The sequence below is a fragment of the Phoxinus phoxinus genome (genome assembly GCF_949152265.1).
Source record: "Phoxinus phoxinus genome assembly, chromosome: 6".
Lineage (NCBI taxonomy): Eukaryota > Metazoa > Chordata > Actinopteri > Cypriniformes > Leuciscidae > Phoxinus > Phoxinus phoxinus.
In genome coordinates this window covers 30,752,452-30,772,823 of record NC_136881.1, presented here as the reverse complement: position 1 = coordinate 30,772,823, position 20,372 = coordinate 30,752,452, and the positions used below count along the sequence as shown (strand labels likewise).

The following is a 20,372-nucleotide window of genomic DNA, read 5'->3' as shown; positions in this document are numbered from 1 at the left end:
AAGTGTCCAAATACTTAACACTAGCTTTAGTTTGATCGATTTCTGTATTGTAACAGAAATTGATGAAATCAGTAAATCATGGCCAGTGCAGAGTGCATGACAGCTGTTTTAACGAGAGAGTGTGAACAAATATGAGAAACACGGAGAGGAAGTGGCTCTGTAAGTAGGCAGAGGAGAAAGAAAGACGACGATTAACTAAATACAATGCTTCTGTCAAGACAGACAGGAAAAGTCTGACAGCTTGTCGTTCTCTTTTTGTCTGAAGCGTGACTTGACGTCTATAACTAATTATAATCTTGTGTTGTCATAGCAGGCAGTGATGTAAAAGGCTGAAAAACATTCCAGATGCAAATGGGTGTTTCTTTGACTATGGGCCTACTAAATCCAACTTTTAAAAAACTTGTTAGTTCACATTAAACAGTCTTGTTTTAATAATAAATAAAAAATCTTGTTTCAATGTGATCTTCCTAAAAATATTAATGATTGCATATGTAGAATCATTATAATATACGTAAAATCATTATAGCATTTATTGTGTGAAATTAATTTTTTATCATTACACAGATTATGCCTGTCTCTCAGTTACCATAACCATAATTTTTGCTACTAATAAAGGTTTCAAGTGACCTTGTTTACCAAGGACACAACAGTGCTGGTAAAGAGCAAGAATATGATTAAATATGAGACTTGAAGAAAAATATGTGATCTGTGAAGAAGTGGACAACTCAAGGGAAATATCACTTGCGAACAGAATATTTTCACTGTGAGTCATATCAAATAAAGCTGTAGCCTTGTTAAATAAAAAAAAGGTATTAAAAATATAGTATTTAATTGTGCATTTAATGTAGCCTGGGTTTCCCCATACTGCCTTTGCGCAGCGCGATTTTATTCACGCTGAAAGGTAGTCTGGATACCATGGACCAGATTTTCGCCTCATTTAGGGAACCAATCACAGAACGGGGAGGGAGCAGCAAGACGATGACGACATCTATGTTGGTTCTAATTCTGTGTTTTTTTTTTATAAAAACATGTCTGTGGAGTGTCCATATATACCTTCGACCCTCATGTTTATCTTGCACAAACGGCAATAGTCGCTGAACGTCATTGTTTACACAAAAATATCTTCTTCCTTGTCTAATTTCTGTCGCTCTACATACGTCATCTGGTATAATGGAAACGATTGGCTATGAGCTACGTACAGGCGCATTTAATAGACATTCTTAGCACCCAATAAACGGCGCCTGGCATTCGTAAACCACGCCTCAAATACGAGAAAATGTACATGTGGTTCACTGGATCACTGGACATTGATAGTAGAAAAAACAAACTAGTGTGTTTTAAAAGTGTTGTAAATGTGTTTCATTTTAGGCCAAAGGTGCCCAATCGCTTGAATTTAAGGTTCGGGTCTTTCTGTGACTCTACTGAACAAGTGTCTCACATTATTTTGGCTCATGATCTAACTGGGATTGTTGTAAAGCCCAATAACTTCTTGTTTCTTGGCAGCATTTTCATTTATTTTACAGACTTCAAGATGATCCACTTGAGCAAACCTCAAAGCTTTAGACAAGAGCAGCATCAATTTTCTGCCGAATCTCTAGTGGACACTTTGTTTTGAATTGCCCAGCAAAAGTGTCTAAAATGGATTTCATCTAATCAGAGCAATCAAAGAACATTTTCAGAGGGCCTATACTCATATAAGCCAATCTAATAAAGTCATATCATAATCCACATTTTTATCTGCCATAGACATTCTAAAACACACAGATAACACATTTAGAAGTTATTTACACCTATAGACTGCATATGTGCATACATATTCATGGAATTAATTGATGAGTGTAGGTGTGATGACAGTTTACATTAGCATGTAAGGCTCTTGATACTACCGCATCAGAATTTTAAACACAAAAAAAATAAAAAATAAACAATGGTTAAACATTGATAATAAAGATATAACCACAAAGTATGCGCACAGGAGGATGAAGATTGAAACACACTGGCACTGGTGAGAACTAGAAGCAGCAAGACTTAAAGAGTTCAGGAAGGAGGAAATAATGAGCAAGCGAGGGAAAAGAGATCAAGAGAAAGAGAGAGAGTAAAGGTACCCCAGGTTTAACATTTGATTGTGGTTGTGCATCATTAGATTCTCCTGAAGTCAGATTACAGTGCTATTGGCTTTGTTGTGGCTATTCTTATACCCATACTGAGGGAGTTACTGTACACTGGAACAGAACAGTGATGGCCTCAGTATATTAAATCATGCCGATAATATAGTACGTACGTACATGCAACATCCCTCACTGCGCCTCCATTTACTAGATAGACAACAGGAACTTTCATATCTTTAATTGGCTGAAATTAAAATTCTTTTACTTTGTCCTCATTCCTATATATTTCCATTTTCCAGTGCGCAAAAAATATGTTTTAAAAATGATTTTTTTATAGATAATCACCCCCACCCCCGCCCCGCCCCACCCGCCCTCCAAAGTCATAGGTAATAGTGATAATTGGACCCTGAGTGTGACCAAAATATTTAGATTAGATATAAAATTAAATTCACTTACATTGTCTAGTAAATGTAAACCTCTATTGATTCCAATTATTCTTAAAAGAGTATGTTAACGCACAAATGTTTACTCACCCTTCTGTTGTTCCAAACCTGTACGACTTTACATCTTCTGCAGAACACAAACACAAAAAAATATTTTTTAGAGAACCCAAACAACATTCAACCCCATTTATTGTATGGAGAAAATGAAAGTTACTAAATAATTGCAGAATTTTTATTTTAGGGGAAAATGTCCCCTTAATTTGGGGATCAGACTCCTCCAAACCACCCCTTCGCCCCAAATTTGCTTCAATGACACGCAGAAAACCAACGAGGGTCATGACGCAGGTCTCTAAAGTTATCAGTGCTGGTTTTATTCTGCTATATCTGTGCAACAGGGCAAAGCAAAATCTGTCATTGTATGTGGGCTGCCACTGTAGAGCACTCCCTTAGGGCACTACAAAGCCACTCTTGGAACACTACAGGGGATACAGCTTTCATGCATTAGGCTGCTGGCCCGCACACTAATCAAGCCTTATGCGCAACATCCCTCTAAGTGCTGTCCCATTTCACTCTTGTTCCACTATGAGTCATGTGTCGCTTTTCTCCCATGTTTTTAATTCCATAAACTCCTCCTTTCCAACCACACTCTGTACTTCCTCCTTATCCTATTCTTCCCCCGCCACTGTCTTTTTGTTGTTGCTTTTTCATTCATTTTCTTAGACGACTGTCCCACGACCCAGATGCTGTCAGTCATGGCATTCACTTGGCTTACTGTTGGCGATAGGGTAATATACATGAGACATGAAAACCTTCACGCACACTCACACGTCCAGCTGGTAGGTGTAGGTGGAGCGGGGAAAGCCTGTTCGTCCAGTCATCTTGAGTTTTTGTGGAGGTGGAGGGGGAGGGAGGAAAAGAAAGATGTGTCCAGAACATGAGCTAATGGAGGAGGCGCTAAACAACAACATGGACATCCTCGGGTCTGCCGTCTTTCGGTTTGTCTGTCTGTTTATTAACAGGCTCTCTGATTCTGATTGGTCAGTCATGGTATTCTGAATTACCTCTGAATAATGGTTAATGTCCAGGGCAGTACTGTATACCTGACCACTCCTGTTACCTACTACATGGCCTAGATGTGCTCGTGTTTGCTCTCTTCATGTTCTCCACAAGAAACCTAAGAAGCAATATGACTTAAAAACGGACAGGTTGATCAATACTGATTTGAGTTCAGTTTTCCTGGACACACTTAATTTTCACATATAATAATTTCAACTCAAATCAATATTTCTTGTCCATCTATTTGTTTATTTTGCGCCAGGGTCCTACCTTGTCTGGGTTTATTTTGGAGTAATGAACATCTGGCCTTAGATTATCATCAGGACAGGAATATGAATGCAAGAGCATAAGAAGCACTTTTCACATACTGTATATAGTTTTAATGAATCTAATATATATTGGATATGGGCCAGACAGTGCTATAGCACAGGCCTAATCATACATTGCAAAAAGCTTTGGAGTAAATGACGTTCCATAGGCTTAAGACTCCAGGAAGCTGGCCATATTTTGACCAAATTTGGTATCGTTTTTTCTTTCCTTTCAGCAGTAAATGCCAGTAATTACTTTGTCTCCCATTATTAAATCCCTTAACGATTATCTCAGTGTTAAAGCTTCATTTTCTATATTTGAAGTCATGACTCTTATGTCTCTAGAGCATAAACAATGCATTTGTTTCATTAATAATGCGGAGGACAACATAATCCAAAGAGAGATGCAAAGCCAAGAAACGAGATGTGTGCCTCTTTCATGTGCCTCGTGCGCTCCTCCTCGCATGCTCTTCGTTCAGTCATTACCGGGCGCCGTGCCTGCGCTCCCCCGCCCTTTCCAAACTACGTCTCCACAATCGTAACTCTGAGCTAAGACGTCGAACTTCCCTCGGTCCAAACTGGTGCGCGAGAGCCCTCCCCTCCTCTCTCCGTCCCGCCTTTTCCGTTTGCCACCCTCGCTTGGGCTTGACCCGACTAGTGACGTAGGAGAGATTCCGTGGTGCCCACAGCCGTAGGCGCGCGCTGTGCTCGGGTATAAAACGGGCCCAGGACCCATCATTCGACACTCTCTCAGTCGCTCCGACTCGGGAACCAGAGCATCAGCGGAGATAGCAGGGAATCAGTGGCTAAACTCCTCAGGCTAACTCGCTCTCGGCTTTGGTTCGGAATGGAAACATCAACTTTTACGCGGAGCCAACGCTCCTTTGCGCACAACTTTAAGAGTGAGTTTCTGCTTCTTCAATTTTCATCTTTAGTCTGAATATGCTTTTTAGATGCTTAACTTTCTTATCTGTTCTAACGGAAATGAATGCATTTAAAACAATTCAAGAATTTAGAATATTACCAAATTGGCTGTTGAAAATGTGCTAGGTTTTACGCAGGGACAGTTGTGTTGGAATATACTTTTTCTTTAGTGCTACGATGTTTGCATTAATGTTTTAGTGCTTTATATTAATATTTTATTTGTACTAAGTGTACGCGTGTATTTAAAAGTTTAATGTTTTCGGAACTTGGAAACACATTTAGATGGAGAGAATAATGTTCGGAGTGATTGGATGTAAAAAAAAAAAAAAAATTGTTGCGTTAAATTTGTAAATGACAATCTGCAGTGATGAATTCTAATTTAAAATGAAAACGTGAAAATTAACTTTAAATGTATAGGAGTTTAAACTTATAATATCGTGTAGTAATGAGAGAAATTATATTCACAACTTACATGGATTGAAACAAATACGTTGTTATAATGAAGAAAACGTTTCAGTTTATCTGTAGAAAATTCGTTTTGAGATTCATAAATTTTGAACATTTTTCAAAAATCAGTAGTCATTGTTATCTTTTGTATTTTATTTTCATGTATATAAAATGAGACTTACGGACCAGGAGAGCTTAAGCAGGAAACATGCAATGCGCTAATAAGACTTTGTGATGTGACACGCTCCTCTCTTTCCATCAGGCGCGCTCTCGCTGTGGCTGGTTGTCTGGCTGGTCGTGGTAAAACCCGTGTCTGCTCAGAACTGCCCTCACCGGTGTGTGTGTTACCCGACCCCCATGACTGTGAGCTGCCAGGCGCAGAACTTCACCATTGTGCCCCACGGCATGCCCTTCGAATCCCAGCGCGTTTTTCTGCAGAACAACCGCATCACTGAACTGAGAGTGGGGTCTTTTGCTTTTGGCACACAGGTAAGGAAGTGTATATAGATATATGGGACATAACAGAACATTTAATATTTACATTTGTAAATATACATTTGAAAGGTATCAGTCCTTTTGGTTGTGTAATTTACTAATTTTGTATTCCTTCTCAACATCTTCACCTCATTACCTTTTCCTCCCTCTACCCTTTTCCTTTCCTTTCTGTCCATCAATTCATCACATCACAGGTTTTGTGGCTCTTCTCCAACAACATCACATGGATTGAGGCTGGTGCATTCAGCGAGCTGCGCGATCTGGAGGAGCTCGATCTGGGCGACAACCCTCACCTGCACCGCCTTGAGGGTGGAGCTTTCCGTGGCCTGGAGAAGCTTCAGAGCCTCCACATGCACCGCTGCCGGCTAGCCGCCCTTCCCCATGACATCTTCCACAAGCTCTACAGCCTGCAGTTCCTCTACCTGCAGGAAAACCAGCTCCACTTCATCCAGGACGATCTCTTCGCCGACTTGATCAACCTCAGCCAGCTCTTCCTGCACGGCAACCGCATCCGCACTCTGTCCGAGAATGTGTTCCATGGCCTGGTCAACCTCGATCGCCTGCTGCTGCATGACAACAGAGTCCGTCAGGTCAATCGCCGCGCTTTCCGCGACCTGGGCCGGCTGACCATGCTCTTTCTCTTCAACAACTCCCTGGCAGAGCTGCCCGGTCAGGCCATGCGTGACATCTCCTCAATTGAGTTCTTGCGGCTGAACAACAACCCCTGGGCATGCGGCTGCGAGGCTCGTCCCCTGTGGGAGTTCTTCAGAAGTGCCCGTCTGTCCAGCTCAGAGGTTCTGTGCGCTTCCCCAGCTCCTCGTCGTGGACAGGACCTGCGCTTCCTGAGGGAGATGGACTTCGCTCTGTGCCCACTCCCCGACCCCGGCTCCCTCGCTGGCTCCACCACCACTACCTTCAGCACCAAGACTCGCTGGTGGTTCTCCAAGAACAAGCCCGTCAGCACTTCCAAGGGTATCTATGAGAAAAGCTCAGAGACCAGGGCGTACCCCTTAAATGGAGGAAAATCCCAACATCCCTCTATCACATCTACATCCACAAAGTATGAGCTTGGGGAGGAAGAGGCTCTGCTTCCCAAGCTTGACCCAGAAGAGTATTGGGCCAACTACGGTAATGAAGATGCGGGTATCACCTCCCTGCGCTGTTTCGAGCTTGAGTGCCCTCCCGAATTTGACTCTCTGCCACCATCTTCATCTTCTTCTCGCTCCTCATCTTCTGTTCTCTTGCTACTCTCCATGTCTGTCTTGACTGTCTGCATCCATCTTCTGTTTGGCTGAATATGTCAGAAGGACCCTCTTCCCCTTAATTTTTTCTCCTCTCTGGAGGAGGGAAAACCCTGTTTGCTCGATTTAACTTCAATGCCTTGATTCCTGTTTACCATGTAAAAGACCTGTATCTTTGTTCTGTTCAGTTTGAGCCTCTAGTTCCTGGTATCTAGAGGGCACTACACTGATTTAGGATACAGTGGGTAAGCAGGGAACGTTGGGCAGTACATGAATATGGAAAGTAATGAAAGCTGTTCACAGGGCTTGGCTAGTTAAGCAGATACTCGGTCCTTCTTTTTTGAGGACAAGTGTATTCTAAGCCATTTCTGTCACAGTCAGTGCAGACAGAGGATAGAAATTTCCATCTTATGTTTACGTACAATATTTGTATGCTTTTAGACTTTTCAGCCACTCTAAGTGCTTCTATGATAGTTGTAATTATAGCTTGTGATGTCACTATGACACCCTCTTTCCAACAATGCTATAGCTAAAAAAAATTCAGTAGTTACTGGTAACAATAGCATAATGAGCAAATATTTGTATTCCCCTTGGGAGTGATCGAATCTAATATTTCCTCTATTATAACAGAAGGGTCTCAAACCCATTCAGGGCTCGAAAAGCACAAAGGAACGGCGTGCAGCCACGAAGCAAGATAGACAAAGCATACTGGAGTGAGGAGTTTGAAAGTGTTACAATACAGCTAAACCAAGATAAGACACACAATGAGAGAGAGAGAAAGCACGCGCAGGAGAAAGAGAGACAGAGAGTACGCACAAGAGAAGGCGAAAGATTTCATTACATCACCAACTAGCTATGACAGCAATTATCACTTGTGTAAATATGCCATCTTGGCAGAGGGAGCTGTAAATAGCGCTATGAAAGGCCTTATGTTTGTCACTGTTCTGAATGGCCAAGAATGCCACTGTGAGTAATGTCTGTGATATTATTGCAATGGTCAGTGCATGGAAAGATCAATGGCACAAGAGTGTGCGAATGTTGTTTTTTGTTTTTTATTTTTGTCAAAATACTGTTAACATGTTATGTTACTACTGTAAAATACACAACCTAAATTGTTCCAAGACTTTTGTTCTTTTATTCTTCTGTTCAAATTCAAGTTTAACTGATTTTATCTGGATAACAGCAAATTCCATCCTTTCTCATTTAAAGTATTGATTTAAAATCAAACCAGTCAATCAACAGCTTGCAGCTAGTCAAAAAAGAATAGGCAAAATGCTAAAACTAAGACTGAATCCAAGGCAATGCAATATATTTAGAATAACACTGTGGAAAGACGTGTTTCTTGATGGGAATTGACTACTTGCGCAAAGCCAATTGGAATATCAGTCAAATGAGCTTACTGACAGATTGGTCGACATCCAGAATTATGTCTACCATTGGTCACTGTTGTGATGAGAGCAGGTGCAAATACAGACTGTTTGGGCTGCTCTTTGTGGGCATGCTGAAGACCGTGGCTTTCTTTGCTGGTCCTTGCCTATTCCCTTTTCTTCCTCTTGCGAACTGCAATAAATAATCGAAAGGCTTAAGGGAAAACAAACAGAGGGAGCAAGGACAAGAGGAGAGAGAAAAGGAAAAGGAAAAGGAGAGAAAAAGAAAAAGCATAGAGAGCAGGGGTGGATGTGGGCGGTAGAGGCGAAGAGATGGATGAAAAAAGGATGGACATGCTGATAAAGAAGGATAGATGCAATCTAAAGTTAATAAATAGGTCAAGATTGGAAAGATTTTTTTATTTATTTTTTGATCAACTGTTAATTCTAGCAATATCCTGTTTTGTGTTTACCCTGAGACAGTAGAGAAGCAGATAATACTGCTCTTCTTGTCCCACTCATGTTTCCATGACAAATGTATGTCTTATAATTGTTTTTATGACGTGTGAATGTATATCTCATCTGGACGGGTAAGGTCAAACTGCCTTGAGGTGCTCTCGAGCGACCATGTTTGTGAGGTCGCTCATAGATGACCAAAGCATTAGTTATACCTTTTTACCCAGAATGTATGCATTTGAATGTAAGAATGTGGAAAAAAATGAGCTGCTGAATCTTTTCACTAGAACACAAATTGACGGACAGAAAGCATGACAAATGAATAAATGCTTATCTGTGGATACGAAACATCTTTGGTGTGGGCGTACTTTCTTTACATCTTCGGCCAACGGCTACGACTATCTCACATGTGCCGCCTTCTCTCCCTCGCATCTTTCAGTCTGACCTCCCTTGACACATACAGACAGACAGACAAATAGACAGACACACTGGAGCACACACATCTACTCCTCGCTGCTTGTAAAGTTCTTTGAAGGCAACATCATTCACTATAACATGCAGTTACCATGCAACGCACTGGACACCATTCAGAGCTTCAATTCATTTCAGAGTTGCAGAGTATGCAAGACGAGTGCACACTGGCCTATGCAAGTAAACGCACTCCTTAGGCAGACAAAAAGATGCAAAAGAATGATGTTATTGGAAAAGGTATTCACAAAGCACTCCAGCTGTGCTATTGAATTGTTTTTTTTGTCAATTAAAATTCAGAAAGCCTTTCTTTTTCTTTCTTTCTAAAGCTTTACTGTATTTAGCAGATGGGTCTTGCTGAAAGAGCAGCAAGATGCAGAAAGCTTGCTTCAGTCTCCCACCATGTGCAAAGGCAGGCTGTGCTTAACACAAACGTGAACACACACACACACACACACACACACACACACACAATCCCGGTGAGAGGCTCAAGTGCTTTTTCTCTCAATTCCACATAAATGTCCATGAAAACTACTGCCAGCAGGCTGTTCATTTTCCATCCAATGCTTAATCTTCAGGCTGTTTGCGTTACATCTAGCACCGATTGCAGATTAAATATGCCAGTGTCATATGAATTATGCTTTTGTAGACTCCGCCAGACTACGATTACTATATTCAACTAGTCAATCAGCCATCAATTGAGTAAACTGTTTATGGCCAATTATGATGCATGAGGCTATTTTTTGAATCTGGCCTTTGAATGCAAGACATCTGAATCTCGATGCCCCATTGGACGGAGTACAGTTGCGCAAATTGTCCCTTCACCCTCCCACCCACCATCTGCATTCACATTGGCTGTCGGCCACGCTACTTAACAATGAGACACAATGAGTTGGCTAGCAATGGAGGGGTGGCGACCACGTCATATCACTGAATATTAGTTCAAGAATGAGTCATCGCATCGCATGGATGGGGGATATGTGTGAGGAAGACAGAAATGGGAGGGGCAACGACTTACTTTGTGTTTGTACGTGTTTGTGCGCAAGTGAGTTTACCGGAAATTGCTAATCACAGTGAGTGTTTGGAAGTGTTGATAATCGCCCCCACGAGAAAGAAATGTCAAATAAATAAAGTTCCTGGTACATATCGACATTTACAAAAACAGACAAACCTTTAGTGTGTTGTTCAGTTCATTTATGCAGAGAGGTGCTTGCAGAGCTTCTCACACATTTCTCATTTCTAGCTGCTGCTGGGATTTCATTCAGTATAAATTACCAATAATTTTAATACATTCCCACATCTCTGTCTAGCATGAAGTTCAGCACAGCTCAAAGCTCTCTTTCTTTATTACACATTCTGTTTTTTCACACTCTTTCTTCTTTCGGTCTTTCCGCTCTGTATGTCATCATCAGCTCCTCTCTCACCCATCCCTCGCCAACATTTTCCAATTCACTCCCTCTGCTTCCTCCTTGACAAGAGCATGTCACCTTTATCTTCACATCACCCATCTCCCTTGACACTCCCCTTTTTTCTCCGTCTTTTAGGTTTAATGACAGGTGTCCAGAGATAGGTGCTTTGTTAAATAATTTACTCGTATGGATTTGTAATTGATGCCTAGCATTTAATGATGTTCTCATTACCAGTGAGATCTGTTAAATGATGAAAATAAAGAGTGGAGAGGGTGCGTCAACTCCCATTTATCCCTTAAACACATTGACAGGTTTTCATCTTGTATGTTTCCATGTGCCTTCAAAGTATGAGCACCGTTTAACTCATATTCCTCTGCGTAAATGGTCGAAAGAGACAGTGGATGACGATAAAACTTGAAAGGGTACCAAAAGGAGAGAGAAAGAGAGAGAAAGACATCAGCAGGGCTGAAATAGTGTGTGAAGCGGTGAATAAAATGCAGGGAGGAGTGAGAGGAGATGTGAGATATTTGAGTCACATTCTTGGCAGATTCCGGCGCCACAGACATTTGGAGAGTTTATGAATTGCGTATGCAAAGTCGCAGACTTGCGCGGGTGCACACATACACAATCATTTAGCTCTAATCACACTTTCGCAGAGCGCTGCACTCTCCCTGCAGTGAGGCAGACGGTTTTCAAATGGAGTGCGTCATCGCTCTCATCGCTGGACCGTGGAGGTTCACGTGCATACACTGCCTGCATATCAATCTCACACACATACCTGCAACTTAACTGTCTGACGATACTACTTTCATGTGAAACTTGACCTTAAACGTAAACACTCACATTCACTGCATCCATTTAAATCTGATTAAAGCTTTCACTTAAGAAAGGCCTTTATGTGTACTTGGCAACCATCCCTAAACATAACTGTCTCTTGGGCATAAGTAGATCGTACAAATGAGATTGTATTAATTCATACAAATTAGCCATCAATTCACCAAAGCATAAAATAGTTACGATTCATTAGTGACCTACTTAGAATGCTTTGCATAGGCAGCAACTATCCATAATACACAAAAAGTGTTCAACACATGAGACGACTTGGGTGTTAGCATATTGCTATGCATACTTTTCATATAGTATTCAATATAGAACTTGCTTCTCCACTGAAGTGCATCATACAGAAGTGTAGTTGTGTAATATAAATAAATTCACGGACATGAAATGTAGGATGGTATAGGGAGGAATGTTCAGTGTTGGAGAAAAATTACTTTTAAAAGTAATGCATTACTCCCTAAAAAGTAACTAATTGCGTAACTTAGTTACTTTTTTATGGAAAGTAATGTGTTACATTACTTTTGCGTTACTTTTTCTCACCTGGGCTGGGCTTGTTCGTTATTTTACTAACAACAAAAAAAAGTTCTATTTTTGGCAAATGTAAAGGCCCTTTCACACCAAAATTGAAATGAATAAGCCTCAGGCTGAAAGAAATGCAAATTCACACCTGTACAGTAGAGGGTGCAGTTAAAAAAACCCGCAATTTTAGTCATAAAAACCTAAAGTCATGTTTGCTTATTAGTAAGGTTGAAGTGGATCATCGAAGGTCAGCAGCAAAAAAAAAAAAAAAAAGATGAATAAATAAAGTATATTTGTGTAATTTAATATATTTCATTATTGCAGGTTTCTGTAATATTCTGAGTTTGCATTTCACTGTTTTTATTAATTTTGAGTAATACTCAATCTGGTTTTTTCCGCAAGTGAGATGAGTAAATGCCTGTTCACATTTAGTCTAGAACTACAATAACCATCATGTTTACACACAGCACACACAACACCTCTGCACTTACTTACGATTTATCCCAACATGGGGACAGGAGAGCTGCCAGTCAAGTATTGTATTTGAAAGTATTTGAAAAAGATTATTTGAAAAAGTAACTCAGATATTTTGTTGTAAATTTAAAAGTAATGTATTACTTTACTAGTTAATTGAAAAAAATAATCTGATTAAATAACTCAAGTTACAACACTGGGCATGTTAATATGTACTACAAAAACTCTGCCTTATTGGTCGGTGCAAAAGCAAGCCAATCAGCAATCAATATGGTTAAGGTTAGGGTACATGTAAGAGGGGACTTTAGGACTTTTGGGACCAAGAAATTTGTTATTTTCAAAAAAAAATTCCTCAAACTACATCCGCCATTGTGATAATGTGTTTTTTGACATATGGCTCGACATGCAAAAATTATTTACTCCACTGAAGTACAATTTAACCACGATGAACAACTTTCTTGGTATACTTAGGACTTGGGTGATTCTTCAACTATAACTTTTGGCTCTGAGGACATTTAAAACATAAACTTAACACTTTTCACACTAGTAATAGTTCGTTTAATTAGTCAAAATAACAACATCCAACATTGAAAATGAATCCATCAAAATAAATGATGTAGTTTCCACCACATCCCAAATGATGTATTGTGTTTAATTGATTTCTGTTGTGGAAATGACAATAGTGGAAATTACACTTTTAACATTTTTGGAATAAAATGCCAGATTACTTTGTTTTGCCTGGGCTAATTTCCTAACAAACATCTTATGTATCCTAAATACAGAATATTTACATAACACTTAATTGCATTACAGATTACACATTACAGCTAAATTGAAAATGACCTACAATAAAATATTCTCTATTTACCTTGACATTTTTTTCCCCCAAGCATGCTCTCTACACTGACACTGTTGTCTCCTTGGCAACCAGGTACACTAACTAAAAAAAAAAAAACTTTATTGGTAGCAAAATTATAGAAACCAAAGTTGAAGAAACGCCCACTCAGAATTTACAGTTCTTTGCCATTGTTCCAGTGTGACCTCTCCATAAAAAAGTACACTTCTTTTTGCACATTATTTATCAGGGATATGCATATTTGGACACAAGGTGTGTATGTGAGTGTGTGTCTTTTTTGTGCGTGCACTGAAGATAGATTAAGAGTGAGAAAAGCGGTTGCAATGGCATTGACAACCTACGCGCTTCGCTCCAAGCGGGATTCGAACCAGCATGGGAGGCGGGCACACTAACAAGGGCACTAAAGACCGCAACCTCTAGCATCAGTCGCTAGTGCGCAGGGGAGTGAGGTTTACTCGCACAGCTCTTACTAGCTGGCCTCCATTACACAACTCCATCATCTGGAATGTTTGACTCATTTGGTTTTATGCAGTTTTTGGGTAGTTGACATGACGTGTCAAGTAGGGAGGTCTTATCATGCTTGAAATATGATGTGAAATACAGGCTAAAATGAACGCAAAGGTGATGCATTTAGCCAGCTGCCACAAAAGGTGAATACACACGTATTTCTGCAAAGCTAGATCAAGCACACTTGTTTGTATTAACTACCAAATCAGGATTCAAGATGGAACAGTGAAGATGAGATGCACACTTCATAAGGGGCCGTTCATGCAGGATGTGCTCTTGCATTCAAAACAGCAGAACACAGAGACAGTCTCCAGACATTTTTAAAAGCTGAACTATTTTTCACTTGACATGACATCTTATGACATGGCAGAAGACACTAAAAAAAGGTAAATATCCTGAGATCCTGACTACTCACTGACAGCACCTAAAAAACGTATTCTGTTATACATATAAATTGTAAACCACCTAAAATCTTAATGGGGAAAAAAAGAAAAAGAGGTGAATGCCCATGTTACTTCTCAAATTCCTATTTATTCTTCAACAGTGTTGTTCTTCTTAATAGCGGCATATTTCTTTCGCACTATCAGGTGAGAAGAAAAGTAGTGTGAGGAGAGTTTTAGTTTTGCTTCCCATCGACCCACACTACACTATTAATACATTTTCGCCAGACAGTTGATGACGAAACATATGAACAAATTAAGCGTCATCCATTTTTTTCCCTGGCAATCCTTTGATTCCGCATCCAGAGTCATAATCAGTCAGACCCCGGCCCCCACTTATACACTCATATGAACAACATGAACATCCGCCCAGATTATTTTCTTTCTTATTGTGCTTTGAATACGCAGAGCTTTTTGTGATGAATATAGTCACACACTCACTCATTTTGTGTGATATCCAAAGTTTGAGACATTTCAATGTTCAATGTCATCTGCAGTAACTAACATCAATGACTCACGTCACAGTCAATAAAGACAGAAGCTAGATGTTTGTCTGCTGCACTTGACATAATAAAAATATCACTATCCCTCTTTATTTGAATTTCTGTAATAATACTGCTCGCATCCTTACAATTATTAGAATATTTAAGGTAGTTTTAAATGAAAGTGATTTGTACTGCTTTGTAATGTTTCGCATTATGTCTACGTTTTATGTGACAATCCAATAGATTTGCTAACATGAATCAGTTGTTGCAAGTGTCCAAAAATCTGTATCGAATTTGCGCAGTGTTCTTTATTAAAGCTAGCACTGTTGTGTAACCTACCACTGCCCATAACCCTATAAACACTGCTGTATCATATTTTATACAGAAAATATTTAGGGCCTCTAAATTATCAACATGATCACCATATTGATGAAAAAGCTGTTGTACACAATCTTCTATATCTGCCTTCTGTCATCTGGTTGATCGTTTATACTTTTTTACTGAGTAAAAGGCCATTAATTATAATTTACAGGTTGTGCTATAGTAGTTTTTGCTGTGAAATCTTTACATCTTTATATTGTTAGTAATATTTCAAGATTTGTTCTATTTTTAGAAAAAAATCTATTAGGCTATTAGAATAATTAGGCTAAGTTGATTATCCATACATCATTTTTTAGAAAAGTCATGTTAAAATGTGAGCATGAAATATGATACATCATACTTTTGAGGAATGTTTATTTGTACATCTCCCAACCATCACTGTATTGTATTGCATTATATATTTTGCCCCCCCCCCCCCCCCCCCCCAACCCCACCCCCACCCCCACAATAAAAACTACAGAGCTTTTTTCATGAAACTAAAAATGTAAATATCATCTTACTACATATTATTGGGAGATAGAGTGACAACTGATTTTATGCAAGTAGTCTGCTGTAATAAAGGTCTTATTGTTTTATATTACATAAGTTATCAGAATTTCTTCTTAATTTTGGCCATATAAATATTAGCAACTGCCCTTAATTGCATATTTTTAGCTTATGACCTCCATGTTCTCCTATATATCATATAGCATATACACCATAAAAATGCTTGTGTCAAATATGATACTAAACACACAAAACTTTTTTTTTTTAAAGATTTTGATTAAAGGTTCAATAAATAAAATAAAGTTTTCCATTTAAAAAAAAAAAAGAATATGTCAGGATTTACATAATTAATCAAATTTGTATTAAAAGAGCTTTTTAATAATCATATGCCCATATTTATGTCTTCCTTCCTGCATTCATTATCAAGTCTTTTAAATTTCCCGTCCCTCATCTTTCACTGCACGCACACTGTCGCTCTCTGCATCATCTTGTCTACGTCCTCCCTGCTGCTGTTTTCGTCATTCTATTCTCTTTTGTTTAAATTCCTGCCTCTTCTCCTTCTACACCCTTTCTCATGTCTCCCCTTCAAACTCCTTCGCTCTTTGTTCCAATTCCCGCCTCAGCCTATTTTTGCTCCTGCTTGTCTCGGCAGTGCGTAGAAGGATCTCAGTGAGTCAAAAATAAACCAGGACAGATGTAGAGTTGTGCCCTGGGACACTTGCGGATCCCCTATCATCCCTCTCAAGATGGCCGACGATAATGAGTCATCCGCTGCCTCTCTAATCATCTGCCTGCCAGACTTTTTGCAATCATAAAGAAAAACTATCTTCTTCCTGCACAGACGGACAAGATAGATAGATAGATAGATAGATAGATAGATAGATAGATAGATAGATAGATAGATAGATAGATAGATAGATAGATAGATAGATAGATAGATAGATAGATAGATAGACAGATAGACAGACAGACAGACAGACAGACAGACAGACAGACAGACAGACAGATAGATAGATAGATAGATAGATAGATAGATAGATAGATAGATAGATAGATAGATAGATAGATAGATAGATAGATAGATAGATAGATAGATAGATAGGATAGATAGGATAGATAAGATAAGATAAGATAAGATAAGATAAGATAAGATAGATAATGTCGGTGGGGCCATCATGTGATGGTTTTTGTAGCATATACATTTAACCAGAAAATATTATATTAACACCCAATTGTTTGAGGCAGGAGATGGAGACACCACTGCATTTTACTTTAAGGACTTTAAATCCTTTTGCTTCAGCATCTGATCCTGACCATTTGTAGTTTTCGTGGGCTTCTGATGCCCTCAAGAGGTAAAAGTTTGCAACAGAGTTATCCAATGACCCAGATTTGCCTCTGCTGCTCAGTATGTTTTTTTTTTTTATTAATAATAACTAATCTGTTGATTAGGTGTATGGGAATGCTTTGTCTGTTTATAAGCAGCCTGTTTCATTTAATAACTGAGAAGTTATAAAATCACTAAAGTGATTTAAAACAACAATAATAACTAAATAAAAATACTCAAATGTTGATGCCATTTAAAAGTTTTAGCTGATGTGTATAAACTCCTATTTGTACAGATCATCAGTGTCAGTGATGGTTTTATCAATAAAAGCATATTTTTTTTATGTTTCGGATTAATAAATTGCTTTTTTTTATTACTGGTACTGTGATGACGTACTGCATTAAATCCAATACGTAGTGGACGCATGTTTTTTTATTCCCCAAACAGTCTATTCTAAAATGTCATTACTCCATTCAATCACAGTGCTGATTGCTTACATAATGCTACAAGAGACACTAAGCCCTAATACCCTACCCTAACTTAAGACTGGTTTGGGGGAAAAAACACATCTAATCCATATTGGAATTAATGCAGTATCTCAGAAAAGATGTGTAATAATTGTACCTTAAGGGGGCTTTGTACCTTTTTATCCCTAAATATTAGTACCTGAGTAGCAATATACCGTTTAGGGCTAAATAAGGTAAAAACAAATATGCCCTTTTAAGGGTACTGCCCCAGTGACAAGCTGTTGTACCCGTAAAGGTACAAGAAACAAACAGTGTACGCAATACAGGCTACAGCGAGGACATCTTGAAATACTGGTCTGCTTTCTTCTGCCCACAAATCTGTGATACACCTTCCCACAAAATGTGATACAAATTCTGGACACCAGAGGGCAGCATTGTTCAAATATCATCAACGTATTTATACTGCATTTGAACACAGTGTAAAGTAAACCATTTTTTTTAAGTGAATACGAAATAATTATATTTAAACAAAGCATATGGTAAGAAATATATGTCTGAATTAATCAGCTGATCTTGTAGGTTAAACATAAATAACAGAATTTATCATTTTTAAAACTGTGTAACTGCATGGTTTTAGCTGCATTGATTAATGCATTGAGCACGGATACATGGCTTGTTATGCAAGAAGCAATGCACACAAATAAAAAATTAAAAAGTATTATTCAGATGTAACTGCTTAAATTTCACTTCTGTAATATTGTGACAAAGTCATGGCTTTGTGTACCAGGGAATCCATGAACTGATCAACTGTGTGCCCTAAATGTAGTGTAAGCTGTAAGTTGTTTTGGATAAATACACTAATGCAAATTCAAAGTGCTGTATGATTCTACAACAGCCTATTTTTTTGCGGGAAACAAAATATGAGTGTTCTGACATACTACTTTTTTTTATATATATATACTAATAGTTTAATTCAAATGTTATCATTACTCACCCTTGTGTGGTTCCTTCCCAGTAAGTGATTTTGTCTGTGGAACACAAAGGGATAAATTTTTGCTTCAAAAAGGAACAAAAACACCATAAATGTGGTAAATCATATTTAAAGTCATCTGATGTCAAATAGCTTTGCATGAAAAACAGACCAAAAGTTCACTTCAAATCATTTATATCTCCTCCACAGCTCTATAATTTTATTCTTCATTCTGCAAATACTGGCAACAAAGAGTGAGATTTTAAGTGTATTATCAAGTATAATATAACTTCATATACAGTTGTGATCAAAATTATTCAAACCCCATTGCAAATTAGGTTTATGTACAGACTTTCAGCCGTTTGCAATGAACAAATCAATAGTTCAGCAGCACAACAAATGTTTCAAGTGGTTTCCCCAAATACAGCTAATGCAACTTTTTATTACTTCTGCGGTCTCAAAATTATTCAACCCCTTCATGGCAAGCATATTTAAGACTTTATTGAACACCCTTTTGCTGTTTTGACCTGCTGCAAACGAGATGGCACCAGCTTGGCCTCCAGTTCAGTAATATTATTGGGTTTGTGCTGCAACCACCTTCTTCAAATCCCACCAGAGATTTTCAATGGGGTTCAAGTCAGGTGACTGTGATGTCCACTGTAAAATCTTCCAGGACTCCTTCTGCAACCAAGCCTTGGAGGAATTTGAGGTATGCTTGGGATCCTATTCCTGTTGGAAGGTCCAATGACACCCAAGCCTCAGCTTCATCACAGATGGCATGACGTTTTCTCCTAGGATTTCTTGATATGCAAAAATGAATCCCTCTTGCCTTCCACATGCTGGAGGTTGCCAGTGACAGAGGATGCAAAGCAGCCCCAGAGCATCACCGAGCACCGCCATGCTTAACTAGGCAGAGTGTTCTTTTCAGCATATGCTTCATTCTTCTTCCTCCAGACAAACCGCTGATCCGAAAAGTTTTGTCTCATCGCTCTACAGAACCGAATCCCAAAACTTCTGTGGCTTATTTGTATGATGTTGAGCAAATTGGAGCTGACTTTTCTTGTGCTTCTGGATCAGTAGTGGTGTATATCTTGGAGTTCTGCATTTAGTACACGCCTTACTGTGCAAGCTGAAACCTCAGTGCCTGTTGTCAAGTCTTGCTGCAAGTTTTTTGCAGTCACTCAATGGATTTTCTGAACCTGCCTTGTCAGAAATATGGCCGTTGATAGCGTCCATTTTCTGCCCCTTCCAGGTAGTGTAACCACTGTTCCTTTAACTTTGAACATGCAAACTATGCTTCCAATGGTGTCTCTAGGAACATTTAGTGCCTTAGCTCAATTTTTGTAACCTGTTCTTTGTTTGTGAAGGGCAATGATATCTTCTCTTAACCATTCGTTTGACTTAGCCATATTTCTAACATGCAGTCAAACATGACTCAACAAACCTGGCCAGTTCAAATATTTCATGTGTTCTAGCTCAAGCACACCTGGTGCAACTAATGAATCCCTTGATTCGCTGCATCGGGTGTGCTTGAGATAATGCCTGTTTTGCAGATTTGACCTATTATGAGCAGTGATGGGAATAACGGAGTTATAAATAACGCCGTTACTAACGGCATTACTTTTTCCAGTAACGAGTAATCTATTACTCTTCTCATCTTAATAACGCCGTTACCGTTACTGCCAAAAAATGCGGCGCATTACTATAACTGATGAAGCTGTTATTTTTTTCATCAGACCAACTAGATCTCTGAGCGAGAGGCAAATACTTTTTTTTACTGTTCTTCCTTGGTTAGTGGGCAGAGCACGAGACAAGCGCATAAATGCTGACGATTGGCTGAGGTAGAGTAAAATTTCATTGTAAGCCAATCAGAGGTAGAGTTGGGCGGGTGTTCGAAAGCACGC

General features: G+C 39.1%; 1 protein-coding gene and 1 long non-coding RNA gene across 2 annotated transcripts in view; one reads left to right on the top strand and one right to left on the bottom strand.

Annotated features, from left to right (window-relative positions):
- The window catches only part of LOC307000795, a 38,126-nt gene that overhangs the window by 14,915 nt on the left and 2,839 nt on the right, over window positions 1-20,372 (bottom strand). The window contains exons 2-3 of the long non-coding RNA XR_013798090.1: window positions 18,493-18,526; window positions 2,642-2,678 (exon numbers count right to left, since the gene is read on the bottom strand). This is a non-coding gene — a long non-coding RNA (uncharacterized lncRNA). The remainder of the gene's footprint in view (window positions 1-2,641; window positions 2,679-18,492; window positions 18,527-20,372) is intronic.
- Window positions 4,568-9,190, top strand: rtn4rl2a (reticulon 4 receptor-like 2 a). The gene is made up of 3 exons (XM_079616617.1): window positions 4,568-4,817; window positions 5,549-5,775; window positions 5,976-9,190. The coding sequence occupies exons 1-3, from the start codon at window positions 4,763-4,765 to the stop codon at window positions 7,074-7,076; spliced, it is 1,383 nt and encodes a 460-aa protein (XP_079472743.1). The 5' UTR covers window positions 4,568-4,762; the 3' UTR covers window positions 7,077-9,190.